Consider the following 12,940-nt stretch of genomic DNA (forward strand, 5'->3'; position numbering starts at 1 on the left):
TTAAAAAAGACGATATGCTGGCAGACTGCAGGTGATCACAGAAGACAAATGGGGTAAACAGCAGGGGATCGATAAGCAGCAAAAACCGCCTTACCAAGAAACAGATATCCTCTGCTTGAAACCGGAGTTACAGAGTGACTACGAAATGCAGCCTCCCTCTAGTCCACCATCTTGGATCCCCTCAACTAGTTACTTTTAACTCTATAAATCTGTTTACTTAGCTGTCAAATGAGAAAAACCCTTATTTTTTCATTGTAACAATTAAATGAAACGTAAAAACAGTTTTTCACTTTCTGCCTTTTTAACCACTTACAAACTAATCTGCCCTTCTGCTAATTTTGATTTTTTTTCCCCTAAACATAGCATACTTTTTCACATATGAGTAAATCAAGCCTGCTCAGAACTTAATGTACTGCTCAGATTCAATGTACTGTCTTACAGGCTTCTAAGTGGCTTTCAATTTCCATTCATCAGAGACTGGCTTGGGGACAATTGTCCTTTGTCACTCTCCTTAGACACTTGGAGAATAATTGATCTAGAGAGGAGATAATGAAAAGAGAATTGGAATTTTTTTTCCTATCTTTATCTCACTCCCCACACTCTCTCCTGCTGCTGAACCTGTAAGAACATTGTTCACACTGAGCCTTAAGTATATTGTGAATTAAATCAATAGACTAATTCAGGTATCTTGCATATTTTATGCAAGTGATTTTGGGACATAAACCCGGTTTATAAATGGGAACCTGTCTAAAAATAACAGTTACTGGCATTTGCATGGAACATTGCAGTTCATATTACATTTTAAATCCATGATCCTATTAAGCTTTGCCATAAACCCAGGAGATAGGCAGGGATTCTGTCATCATCTTTGTTCTTCAAAAATAAGCAGTTTTGTGACAGCAAAGCTATATACCAAGCAGTGAGAACCAATTCTGGAATCTAGGTGTTCTTCGAGATCAAATACTTTCTCCCCCTTGCTACTGCCAATATCTTTTTTAAAGGCTATAATCTTCAAGTAGTACTTTTTAACTCAAGTTTTCTTTAAACTGTTGTTATTAATTTAGTGGAACAAGGGTTTGATATTGACTCATTGTACTTGAGCAATTAGAGTAACTTCCATTTCAGATTCCTTGGATCTTAGGTGCTAGCTTAAGCACACTTAGAAGAACAAAATCATGTTTTTGTACTGTTAATTTTGGTACCATTCCAAATGAGAAATTTTCATTTTAGCAGGACCTTGATACCTCACATCTAATTACTTGACTCAGTTTATTGAGTAATCCCAAGTCACGGAATGAAAATAAACACTAGTATATGTGCTCAGAGTCTCAGGAGTAAAGAGAATTGGCATCAAGCCAATGCAAAGCATCATGCATGCACTTTTGAGGAAGTCCATACTTTATTCATTATTGCACCTTTTTGTGTGGGGGGGGGGAGTTTTTGTATGTGTACTTTGATCTCAGATGTCTGTTTTATAGGGGTTTTTATAAAATAAAAAATAATGATGGAGATAGATTGATCAATGTGATCAGATATTGGACAGCAGAGGAATTTTGTAGTTCTTCCTGAAGAACGTTGTAATATCATATAGATCTACATAATGGCTCAAAAACACAGAAACTTCTCCGAATAATTGTTCCTTCCTCCTGGTGATCAATTAATGGCTACTTTACATTTGGAGATTGTAGGCTTTAACTGGGTTAACTAAGCAACATAATTTTTCTCTACCTTTCAAATTCATCAAAGCTAAGCTCACAAAGCTTGAAAGTTTTCATAGGTACTTTCGAACAAGTTCTTTATTTTCTATGCTTCAAATTATCAGTAACTTGACAAATTAGAATTACTTAACCCCTTGCTTTAAAAATTGTGCTTTTTTCCCTAAATGATTTGTAGACTTTAAGTCAAGACTAATCTGTCTTCAGATGGGGAAACAAGTGCTTATGATGTTTAAGAACAGAAAAAGAATGTTGTGAAGTTATAACTTCATTTCCTTTTTGATAGACAGTGCACACTGTCTGAATGGGCAACCGCAAACTTTATTCTGTAGTTTGATTATAGGAGCAAGGTCTTTGGACATCGTGTTCTCCTTGGCAAGATTTTTTAAAAAATCAACTAAAGCCTAAAAAAGACATTGTGTGGAATGCTTGTTTTAAACTGAGACAGTCTTTAGGAATGAGTAAATGATTAAGGGAACTTGGGCACTGTACATTTAAGGGAATAAACAATTTGCTTGTTTAAAACTACCATCATTTTTAACTACAAGGTTTTTTATGTGTCATGTACTATTACATCATCAAAGTTTGAGCCATTTGGCAAAGGTATTTCCTCATTAAGCCAAAAAAATTTTTTTCCATAAAATAGTCATCATCAACATTTGATTCTACTCTACATTTCAATTTTGAATTTTTTCCATTAAATCTATGGCTCTTATTTTAGTCATCAAGCCTCTTATAGGATCTCTTTTTTAAGTTGTCTGTTACCTAATAGTACTGGATCACTGCATTCTTTCAAGATGTTCTATAACATTGTGATAAAAGGAATTATTAAAGAATTATTTTCTGAATGGGAAATAAGTGCTAACTTTGTTTATTGAAAGATATACATAATAAGTTGTTATAATTTTAAGTAGAAAAAAAACTTTACCCATTTTATAGATTTGTAAGACTGCTTAAAGAAGAAGTAACTTGACTTTGTTTTCATTGGAGTTCTTGAGTAGAAATTATGTGATTAACTTTTCTATTTGAAATTTCCCCCCAAAAACTTTGTCCATGTGCCTTATGAATCTAAAATAAGAGAATCTAGTAATAGTAGGCACTTAAGAAATGTGAATGTAATATGCTATTCCGTTTATGTGATTTTTCCCCCCTGGAATCTGATTAACAGTAATAGCATTTCTTGATGTAAGCTCAAAAGTTATTTCTGATTTTTTTTTTTTCCAGATAATGGATTCATAGCCGATTCACTTCTAGAAGATGTGATGAAAGCTTTGGACCTTGTTTCAGATCCTGAATAGTAAGCTAAATAGGAAGTGTCATTTTGCCAACTCAAAAGAAATTCCATCATATCTTAAACATTATATTTACCTTTTTTAAAAAAAGTTAAGCCTGTACTATTAAAAACTAGCAATTTATATAAAGATTTAAAAAGCAACCAGATTATAATCCATTATGATAATAGAGACTTAGCATATTTAAAATGAGCTTCCTTTCCCACCATGTACTTATTGTCCTGCTTTTTCTAAACTGCTGAAAATGTCTTTAAGTTTTAAGTACAGTTATTCCATTTTTAAAGATTTATGGTTTCTGTGAAATAATGAAAGATTCAGCAGGCCTTTAACTTTTAATCTTAAATAAAGATAACTAAAGACATTGAATGTTTCTAAATGATTAACTGATCTGAACCCTTTGTGAGTGACTTCAGTATATTATAGTGTATAGATTTTGAGTATTGCCTTTATGTCTTGTCATGTAATTCCTCACGGTTATGTTTTAGACATTGTCAAATTTATAACTTCCTCCCTAGATTTAGGACCTTTAACAAGAAATACTTTCTCATTAAAAATAAAGTGGGTGTGTGTATTGATCAAATATGAAAATAAAGATAAGATCTATCCTAATTTTTCCTTTTTTTCTGCACAGTTTCTCCTTTGGCAAGTTTTTTTGGTTTTTTTTTCTGAGCAAACTTTAGCTTACAAAACAGTAAAATCATTCAGCAAAAGTAACAAGAAACATTAGTATACACAGTTTTTAGAATTTGGTCCTATTGTTTTTAAATAAGTTCAGGTATGCCTTTTTGGAAATATGTAATACTTATAAACTAATCACATCTGAATTAATGTCTCAATCTTCCTAGAACTTTATTCTACTCATTCTTAATAATTAGACAAAATTATTTCAGCTTAGAAGAAATTCAGAGTTGAACTGCTCTGATAAATGATAATAGTTTTTACTATATTTCTTCTAAACTATTTCCACATAGAGACCGTCTTGTTTGCCCTGCTTAAAGTTACAAAAGAGCACTGAACTCAGTCTTGGTTACTGACAGTTTTTAAGATGGAATGAGAAAGAGGAAAGGATCTTTTTTGTTATTTTCAAATTCTTGCATGGATACATATATAAGTGCCCTCCTTTCATCAGAATGTATAGTGTGCCTTGAATTATAGTTAGTCAGATTGTTTTCTTTGAAGTAGCTGAAAGATTGGACTGAGTTATTCACTCTGTACTTTGGCCTGTTTGCATAAAACGCGATAACCGTAAACTAAGACATATTAAACATTAAATAAGTTAAATATAGTAAATATAAAATGTGTCTTTGCCCATTTGTTTCATGTCATAACATGGCCTTGCTCAATCCCACTAAAACATCATGCCCTTTGCGTAGTGTCCTAGAAGAGACACATGACTGTAGAATGTGAATAGCCCACTCATCATCTGACAGGGTTGACAATACATGTGATACCACACATACGATGCAGCCTGACCTGGGGTTTATAGGAGACATGGCTACTGCAGCACACATACGGCTTTCTTATATCTTAAAGCAAAGTTCACCCTTATAAGGATCACTTAAACCCCCTTTAAGAAAGAAACTCCTGTTAACTGGTTCAGACTAAATACCATACTTCCAAGTCAGGAGGTCCTTAGATGCCCCCCTGACCATACCTGACCCATGTCGTGGACTGCATCTGCTGCCCATCTCTTAAGAGCTTGAACCACAGAAGATGTCCAGGCTCTTTTTGACTTGAACCGAAGAGAAGTGCCCAATGAAACCCCAAACACAGTGTTTTACTCCTTATATAATAAGCTAAATTTAACTTGGCATTTATAGTTTGAGATAACAGGGAGAATAAAACTTTTTGAAAAGACCATTTTTGTTTTTTAAAATCCTCCAGACTTCAGTCCATTTTAATATATCTTCTTTCTAATCACACATAACACTTTTAACTAACCTTGACTTCACCTAAATGGCGAGGGCTATAGAGTTCTATTTTCTTTAGACTACTGCTGGACCAATAAAGTACTTGCCACTTACCCTAATTCACTTTACTTCAGCCCTTTAATGATTGTCTTCCCTCTTTAACCTTCAAGTAAGATTTTCTTAAGAATTTTAAGACTGTCTCATTTAGTTCTTGAAAGTAAGCTTTTTATAAGACATTTTTTATTATCTCATGTACCACTGCCTTTTGACATGTTTTTCTTCTTAGGTTGAACATGAATTTTTTTAAGTTAAATGCTTCATTTGATTGTTAAATTCAGGCTTACCTATGAAGCAAAGAAAATTTGCCTTTGGGAGGTAACAAGACTGAGTTTTTAAGCCTTGGTTTTTAAATTGCCTAATAAGGAACAATATTCCAAAGTCATCATCATAATTTAAATTTTAAATAGTAACAGATTACTCTGGTTTAAAAATAACCAAGTTTTGGCAAATTAAATGTCATTCCTGTGTATTTGTCATTAAGGTTCTAAAAAGAACAGCTTTTAAAATTTTTGGCAGTCACATGTGTTATAGTACCAGTAATTTAATCATGAAAAAAATAGCCCACCCCCTTTTGTTATTCACTGTTTTTCTTTTTTCTCCTATAGTATAAATCTCATGAAGAATAAATTAGATCCAGAAGGATTAGGAATCATATTGTTGGGTCCATTTCTTCAAGAATTTTTTCCTGATCAGGTAATAATTGAGGAAATACATTTATTGTTTTGTTCTTTTGCATGGATCACCTGTCATGGTTTGGGTATTTTTTCCTACTTCTTTAAAATGTCCTGAGGTGTATATATGAGACTGCGAATGCTGTGGTATGTAAAGACCTTCCCATACAGAGAGGCCAGAACCCTGTGTACCAATACGTCACTGCAGTGCTTGGAGGATACCAGCATGCCAGAACAACAACGCCTGCTCGGAGGAGGAAGGGTGGCAAAGGACACTGCTAACACCAAAATTTATGTATAACAATATGTTTTTTCCACAAAGATAAAATTCAGAAGTATCTGGAATTTAAAAAGATTCCCTTTCTCCATTCCTTCCCACCCTATGTGCATTTTCGTATGTAACTATTATTAATAGATTACTATTTCTCTTCTAAGAATTCTTCAAACACAGGGAAGGAAAGTAAAGATGCCTATAGGTAGTAGGAGCCCCTACTAGTAAACCTAAATTCCAGGAGAATTTCAGTTGAATGGAAGAAAAGGTGGTGTTTTGTTTCAGCGGAGCTGTGCTGTTTCATACAGGGACATTTCTTCTGTTGGATGTTGATAGTAGCTCAGTTATTTAGAACATATGCTTGTCACGAAACCCTTGGGTTTTGTCTGTGTCACTGGCAAGCCAATTCTATATCCTATGCTGTCTTCTTATCTAATTATTTTATATTTCACTGAATTATAAACACAACATAGTTTAAATTGAAATTCATTGTTTCAATTGAAATGCCAACTTCTCTTCTATCTCTATCAGGAAAGAAGTGTTTCAACAGGTAGAATATTGTAAAACAGAAAAAATGTTAAAGGAAAATTGCAAGATAAAATTATTAAATTTTGAGGTGGTTATTGTTTGCACAATGTTCTTTTCACTAATTAAAAGTTCACAGTTTTCTGCAGGGTGAGAGATAGGGGTTTTATTTCATTCTGTTGCATATGGATTTCCAGTTTTCCCAGCACCATTGTTGAAGAGGCTATCTTTTCTCCATTGCATATTTTTGGCCCTCGAAATGGATCAAGGACCTCGGAATCAGACCAGAGACCCTTCATCTTATAGAAGAAAAAGTAGGTCCAAATCTTCAACATGTCAGCTTAGGATCAGACTTCCTTAACAGGACTCCCATAGCACAAGAAATAAAAGCAAGAATCAACAACTGGGATAGATTCAAACTAGAAAGCTTTCTCTCAGCAAAGGAAACTATCAGTAATGTGAAGAGAGAGCCTACAGAGTGGGAGAAAATCTTTGCCACTCATACTTCAGATGGAGCACTAATTTCCAGAATATATAAAGAACTCAAAAACTCTACACCAAGAATACAAATAATGCAGTCAACAAATGGGCTAAGGAAATGAGCAGACACTTCACAGAAGAAGATCTACAAGCAATCAACAAACATATGAAACAATGTTCCCCGTCTCTAGTAATAAAAGAAATGCAAATCAAAACTACCCTAAGATTCCATCTCACCCCAATTAGAATGGCGATTATGAAGAACACAAGCAACAATAGGTGTTGGCGAGGATGTGGGGCAAAAGGTACACTCATACATTGCTGGTGGGGTTGCAAATTAGTGCAGCCACTCTGGAAAGCAGTATGGAGATTCCTCAGGAAGCTTGGAATGGAACCACCATTTGACCCAGCTATCCCACTCCTTAGCCTATACCCAAAGGACTTAAAATCAGCATACCACAGAGACACAGCCACATCAATGTTCATAGCTGCTCAATTGACAATAGCCAGATTGTGGAACCAACCTAGATGTCCTTCAATTGATGAATGATAAAGAAACTGTAATATATATACACAATGGAATATTACTCAGCCATAAAGAATGATAAAATTATGGCATTTGCTGGCAAATGGATGAAATTGGAGAATATCATGCTAAATGAGATAAGCCAATCTCAAAAAACCAAAGGACGAATGATCTCGCTGATAAGTGGATGATGACACATAATGGGGGGTGGGAGGGGTTAGGGTTAGGGTTAGGATTAGGGAGGAGGGCAAGAATGGAGGAAGGAAGGACTGTATAGAGGGAAAAGAGGGGTTGGAGGGGTGGGGGGAAGGGAAAAAATAATAGAATGAATCAAACACATTACCCTATGTAAATTTATGATTGCACAAATGGTATGCCTTTATTCCATGTACAAACAGAGAAACAACATGTGTCCCATTTGCTTACAATAAAAAAAAAAAAAGAAAAGAAAAGCATAGGGCTTGGACCTACGCTAGGAAAAAAAAAAAAAAGTTCACAGTTTTCAGATGATATTTTTTAGAATGGAAACCCCTAACTCAGTATTGTAGACTAAATTGGAAGCATCAGTGCATTGTATAATTGTGATCTAAGCAAGAGTGATACTACTGTTCTTCCATATTGATAGGCAGGAACAACTTATTACAAAGGAAAAAGTAGAGATATATTTTAGTAAGTATTTTTGTGTTTTAAAATAATAATATGCACATAGTTAAACATAAGTGCAAAAGAGCTTATAATGACAATTTATACTTCCTACTTTCCAGTCTCCAGAAGCACCAATTGCAGCTTTTTGGTTTTCTGGGAGGTACTTCATTTACGTTATTTGCTTTGTCAAATGATTCCCTAATGAAAGGATGAGGATTTAAGAAACTTGCATTTTATGTTCATTGCTTATTAGAGATTGCCTGATAAAATGATATAAAGTTTTAATTGTACTTTATTTATATAGGGCTCCAATGGTCCAGAATCTTTTACTGTCTACCACTACAATGGATTGAAACAATCAAATTATAATGAAAAGGTATGAAAATTCACAAAGTAATTTGTCTTCAACTGGGTGGATGAAATAAGAACACATGTATATAACAATATCTGATTTCCATGGGGTGGTTTACTAAGGAGATTATTCCAGGAGTCTCTTTACTATCACAACATATTTTAGAATTGGTCATATTGTTTGCCCAACATGGTACTGTACAGTGAAGATCTACATTGGAGTAGTAATTCCACTGTAATGAAATAAATGCAACCACATGTGTAGGGTTACCCTTGGCTTTGTTATGTATCTCTAAATTGGCATTTTTGGTTAATATAGTGAACGTTGTTACTGATCTGTTTAAATGCGGAAAGAGGTACAATAAGAATTTTGATTTGAGAAAAATAGTTTAAAAGATTAAAATAACCACAATGGCTAGTGTTTATTGAGCATTTACCAGGAATTGCATTAAGTATTCTGTTTATCCCCATTTTGCAGAGGAGGGACCTGAAGCACAGGTAAGCAGCCTTGCTGAAGGTCGAGCAGCCAGGAAGTGACAGAACTGGGATTGAAACTTAGGAAGTCTAGTACAGAACCCGCCCTCTTCCCCATTTTGTTTGCTGCTTTCCTTTGTAACTCAAAAGGCATGAAGGTGACTCCCATGATTTCAGCAAAAGTTTTGTCTCACCACTTCACTATTTTGATGAAATACCAACTTTGTGTACACATGTGATGTCTATTATGTTTGCATTTATTCAAGTGACAGTTGTGCATATAGCTAATATTAGAAGGAATTATCCCTGATAGTCCTTTTAAATTTGATCTGTACATGCTCGTTTCATAAGTATTTAAATTGGAGGATGACTACAGAAAATAGATTATAATGTAAATACATGATTTGGTTAAATCTAAAATATTAAAATTTACTTTTCATAATATAAATGGAAAGTTTTATTAGGTCCAAAATCTTTTCACAAAAATAATTTATTGATACATATAGCACAAAATATAAATTGTCAGTAAGAAAACTTGGATGCCATTTCTATGTGTGTTGAGTGTCGTTGAGTGCTTCATCTAGACTTTGAAGCTTTGCATAGCTTGAAATGAGGGTGCTCTATAGTCACTAGTTATTCACCTACACAGTTCCTGCAAGGTAGTCAAATATTATCCGTATTTTACAGATAAGACAGGGAGATTAAGTGACTCATCCAGAGTCACACAGCAAGTCATTGACAGAGCAGGGATTGGAACTGAGTTCCTGATTCCCAATCCTGTCCTTGGTCTGCTTGGCCACGCTACCTGTATATAGTAAGTTTTCAAATTATGCTTGTGAGAAGTATCTGGCATACTAACAAAGATCAGATATCGAAACAGAGGGGATATTAACATGACAGTTTTATATAAAAACTATAAAGCAAAGCATGTAATGTCATTAAGTTGCAGAAGTACCATGTTATACAGTTACTCAGGAGCTAGTGAGGTGCTATTAGAAACATCTGGAGGAAACAGGGAAGTGGACTACCATGCCTGATCCCCCAGGCAACAAAAGCTAGTTGAGGACCTCCAGAAGTGGGCCACCCTACTCTGTCCAGCACTTGGACTCCGGTGCTATGAGCACCTGAAGTTCTTTGTGAAAAATAGGTCCTGTCTTACTTGTCAAGTATTATAACTTGAGTTATATTCCTTGCAGACAATTCTTCAGGAAAAGGCTTTTTTGCTTTGGGGAATTGAAAAGTAAGAGTAGTTGTTTTAATAATAAGTTTATTTCATCAATACTAGAAACAAACATATAGTAACCAAAATAAGATATAAAAAAATATTTCACACTGGAAAACCTTCCTTAAAAAATTAGATATATGAAACCAAATTATCTGACTTAGTAATACTTTTGATGTAGAAATAATGTGTCTTTTAGGGAACTCCCATTTAAGGCTTATAGTTATTTATTTTGACTCCTTAGTCAAGTTGTGACTTATATATTGGAAGAACATTATTATAATCGTGTATCCACCATTGAATGTGTAAAAGTAATTACATATACTTTGGAAGAGGCAGCTTATCTTTTCCTATTAAATTATATAGTTAAAATTTCTATTGGTACAGAAAATAATGACCAATACTTTCATGTACACAGAGGACCCTTTGTAAAGAGTTAAGGTTTTCATTGGTGTGTTATGTCATAGAAACTTTTGTGTATTTTCTTTGAAATGGAAGAAATAAGAATAATTCTTTTCCAGTATCTAGCAACCATTATATATGCAATGACAGTGATCGCATCAAATGCTTAATCTGTCGGCCTCCTCCTACTACTCAGCTGTACTGCATGAAAAATCATGGAGGAAAAAAAACATCAAGAAAGATGTCAGGACAAAGTGCATTCATGAGCTGAATTTCAGAAATACTTATTAATAAATTTAATTTCCAAACATGCAAATTGTCTTCAGCTCTGGAAATTCATTCTTCAGATTGAAAGGAGAAAGTGGAAGTCCTCCTTAGAATGTATAGCTATATTTCTGTTTTGGCTTTCCATTTCATGAGATTGGCATGCGTGTCCAAGTGCCTTGGTCTCACAATAATAGAAGCTATGTAACTGAGTATAATAATTTAAAGTTTCCTCCAAATATTATTTGAAGGATGATTTTTATCAAAAACAGTCTGATGTGTCTTGTGATTCACATATACTTTAATTCTAAAAATCATCAGATCAGCTAGCAATTATATCAGTACTTCTTTACAAATTTATTTTCAAATTAATAAGCAAATATTCTTGCTCATAATTTCTATCAAAATAGATGAGAAGCTCCACATAAAACCCTATGGAATAACTTACTAGCCTATAAAAACTGTCTCACACAAAAGAACATACTAAGAATATTAATTGAGCTTGGTGGCTTTTTCTTTTTTCAACAGGTAATGTATGTAGAGGGAACTGCAGTCATTATGGGTTTTGAAGATCCCATGCTACAAACAGATGACACTCCTATTAAACGCTGTCTCCAAACCAAATGGCCATACATTGAGTTACTCTGGACCACAGATCGCTCTCCTTCACTAAACTGATTTACCTAAGTATTTGTAAGGAAGATCGTAATAACAGATGTTGAAAGAGGGATTTATGACTGGCAATTGGCTAAACACTGGTATCATTGATTAACTGTAAATAACAATTAAAAACACATTTTGGTGTTTAAGATATGTTTAAATTATTCGTTTTAAAAGTTTACCTTAAAGATTATCCTATTTTAACCCTTTGTGTTGAAATTTACTAGCAAAATTAAGCTTTAATCAAAGTTCATCACTTTTGCAATCAGATAAGTATCAAAATCACTATGTATAAACTTTTGGGTTTATTTCATTCAGACACATTTTATCGTTTGAATGATTCTGCCTTATAATATTATCAGCTTCCACACTGAAATGCAGAAGTTAATTTTTTTCTTTTCTAAAATCTTTTCCATTAGAAAGTCTGATAAATAACAATTTATCAGTCGAGGTCCTTTGATAATTGGCTTAACTCTGGCATGTTTACAAAATGAAGAGACTATATGAGAACTTCCCATTTATTCACAGGTGTATAGGGGATGTATTTTTTAAACTGATAGAAAGAATGTTTAATAGTCTTAACACTGTTGTTAACTTTTACTGTTTTGCCAAATGCTTTTCCAAATTTGTTCCAAAAGCCCTGTAAGCCAGCTTTCTTGTATATTTATAAATGTGATAAATGCATGAGAACATCTGTTATTACATTAGTATATTGCATTATTTATTATGATCCTAGTTGATAGCCTAAATAAAAACTTTTTTCTTTAACTCTATCCTTGCATTCTTACATTAGTCACAAGTAAACAAATACTTTTATCTTATTTTACTTTTTTATGTTTTTTACTAAACTATTTTTTCAAACAATTGTAGGTTCAGTATAAAATTGAGCAGAAAGTAGAGTTCCCATGTAACCCACAGTCCCACACAAATGCGTGACCTCTCAACCATCACTGTCCCTAGCACGATGGCACGTTTGCTGCGATCACCGAACTTATGTTAATATATCACTCTCTCTCTCAAAGTCTGTAGACTACATCAGGGTTCATTCTTGATGTTGTGAATCTTTTTTATAAATTTGTTCTAATTCGTTATACGTGATAGTAGGCATTTTGACACATTGTACACAAATGGAGCACAACTTCTCATTCCTCTGCTGTACATGGTGCAGTCACATGGGTAGTGTCATCACGTACGCATGTATGTAGGTAATAATGTTTGTCTCGTTCCACCGACCTGCTCATCATCAGTTTTTCAGAGAAAACATTCTGCCTTTTTTTTTTTTTTTTTTTTTTTTTTTTTTTTTAGTTTGGCTTATTTTGTTTAGCATGAAATACTCTAGTTCTATCCATTTGCCAGCAAATGCCAGAAATTCATTTTTCAAGGCTGAGTAATATTCCATTATGTATATGTACCACATTTTTTAAGATCCATTTGTGTGTTGAAGGGCATCTGGTTGACTCCATAGTTTAGCT

General features: G+C 33.9%; 1 protein-coding gene across 5 annotated transcripts in view; it reads left to right on the plus strand.

Moving 5' to 3' along the window:
• MINDY3 (MINDY lysine 48 deubiquitinase 3) overlaps positions 1-12,241 on the plus strand; it is an 82,677-nt gene extending 70,436 nt beyond the window's left edge. For 3 of the 5 annotated variants that reach the window (XM_079108182.1, XM_079108184.1, XM_079108185.1), the window contains 4 exons: positions 2,940-3,012; positions 5,583-5,670; positions 8,400-8,471; positions 11,337-12,241. In XM_079108182.1, coding sequence (XP_078964308.1) covers positions 2,940-3,012; positions 5,583-5,670; positions 8,400-8,471; positions 11,337-11,486 — 383 coding nt within the window. In that variant the 3' untranslated portion in view covers positions 11,487-12,241. Of the gene's footprint in view, positions 1-2,939; positions 3,013-5,582; positions 5,671-8,399; positions 8,472-9,607; positions 9,735-10,116; positions 10,161-11,336 lie in introns of all 5 variants that reach the window. The other 2 variants (XR_013758495.1, XM_079108183.1) reach the window with 2 other exon arrangements.
• The last annotated feature ends 699 nt before the right edge of the window (positions 12,242-12,940 follow it).

The sequence above is a fragment of the Sciurus vulgaris genome (genome assembly GCF_902686455.1).
Source record: "Sciurus vulgaris genome assembly, chromosome: 12".
Lineage (NCBI taxonomy): Eukaryota > Metazoa > Chordata > Mammalia > Rodentia > Sciuridae > Sciurus > Sciurus vulgaris.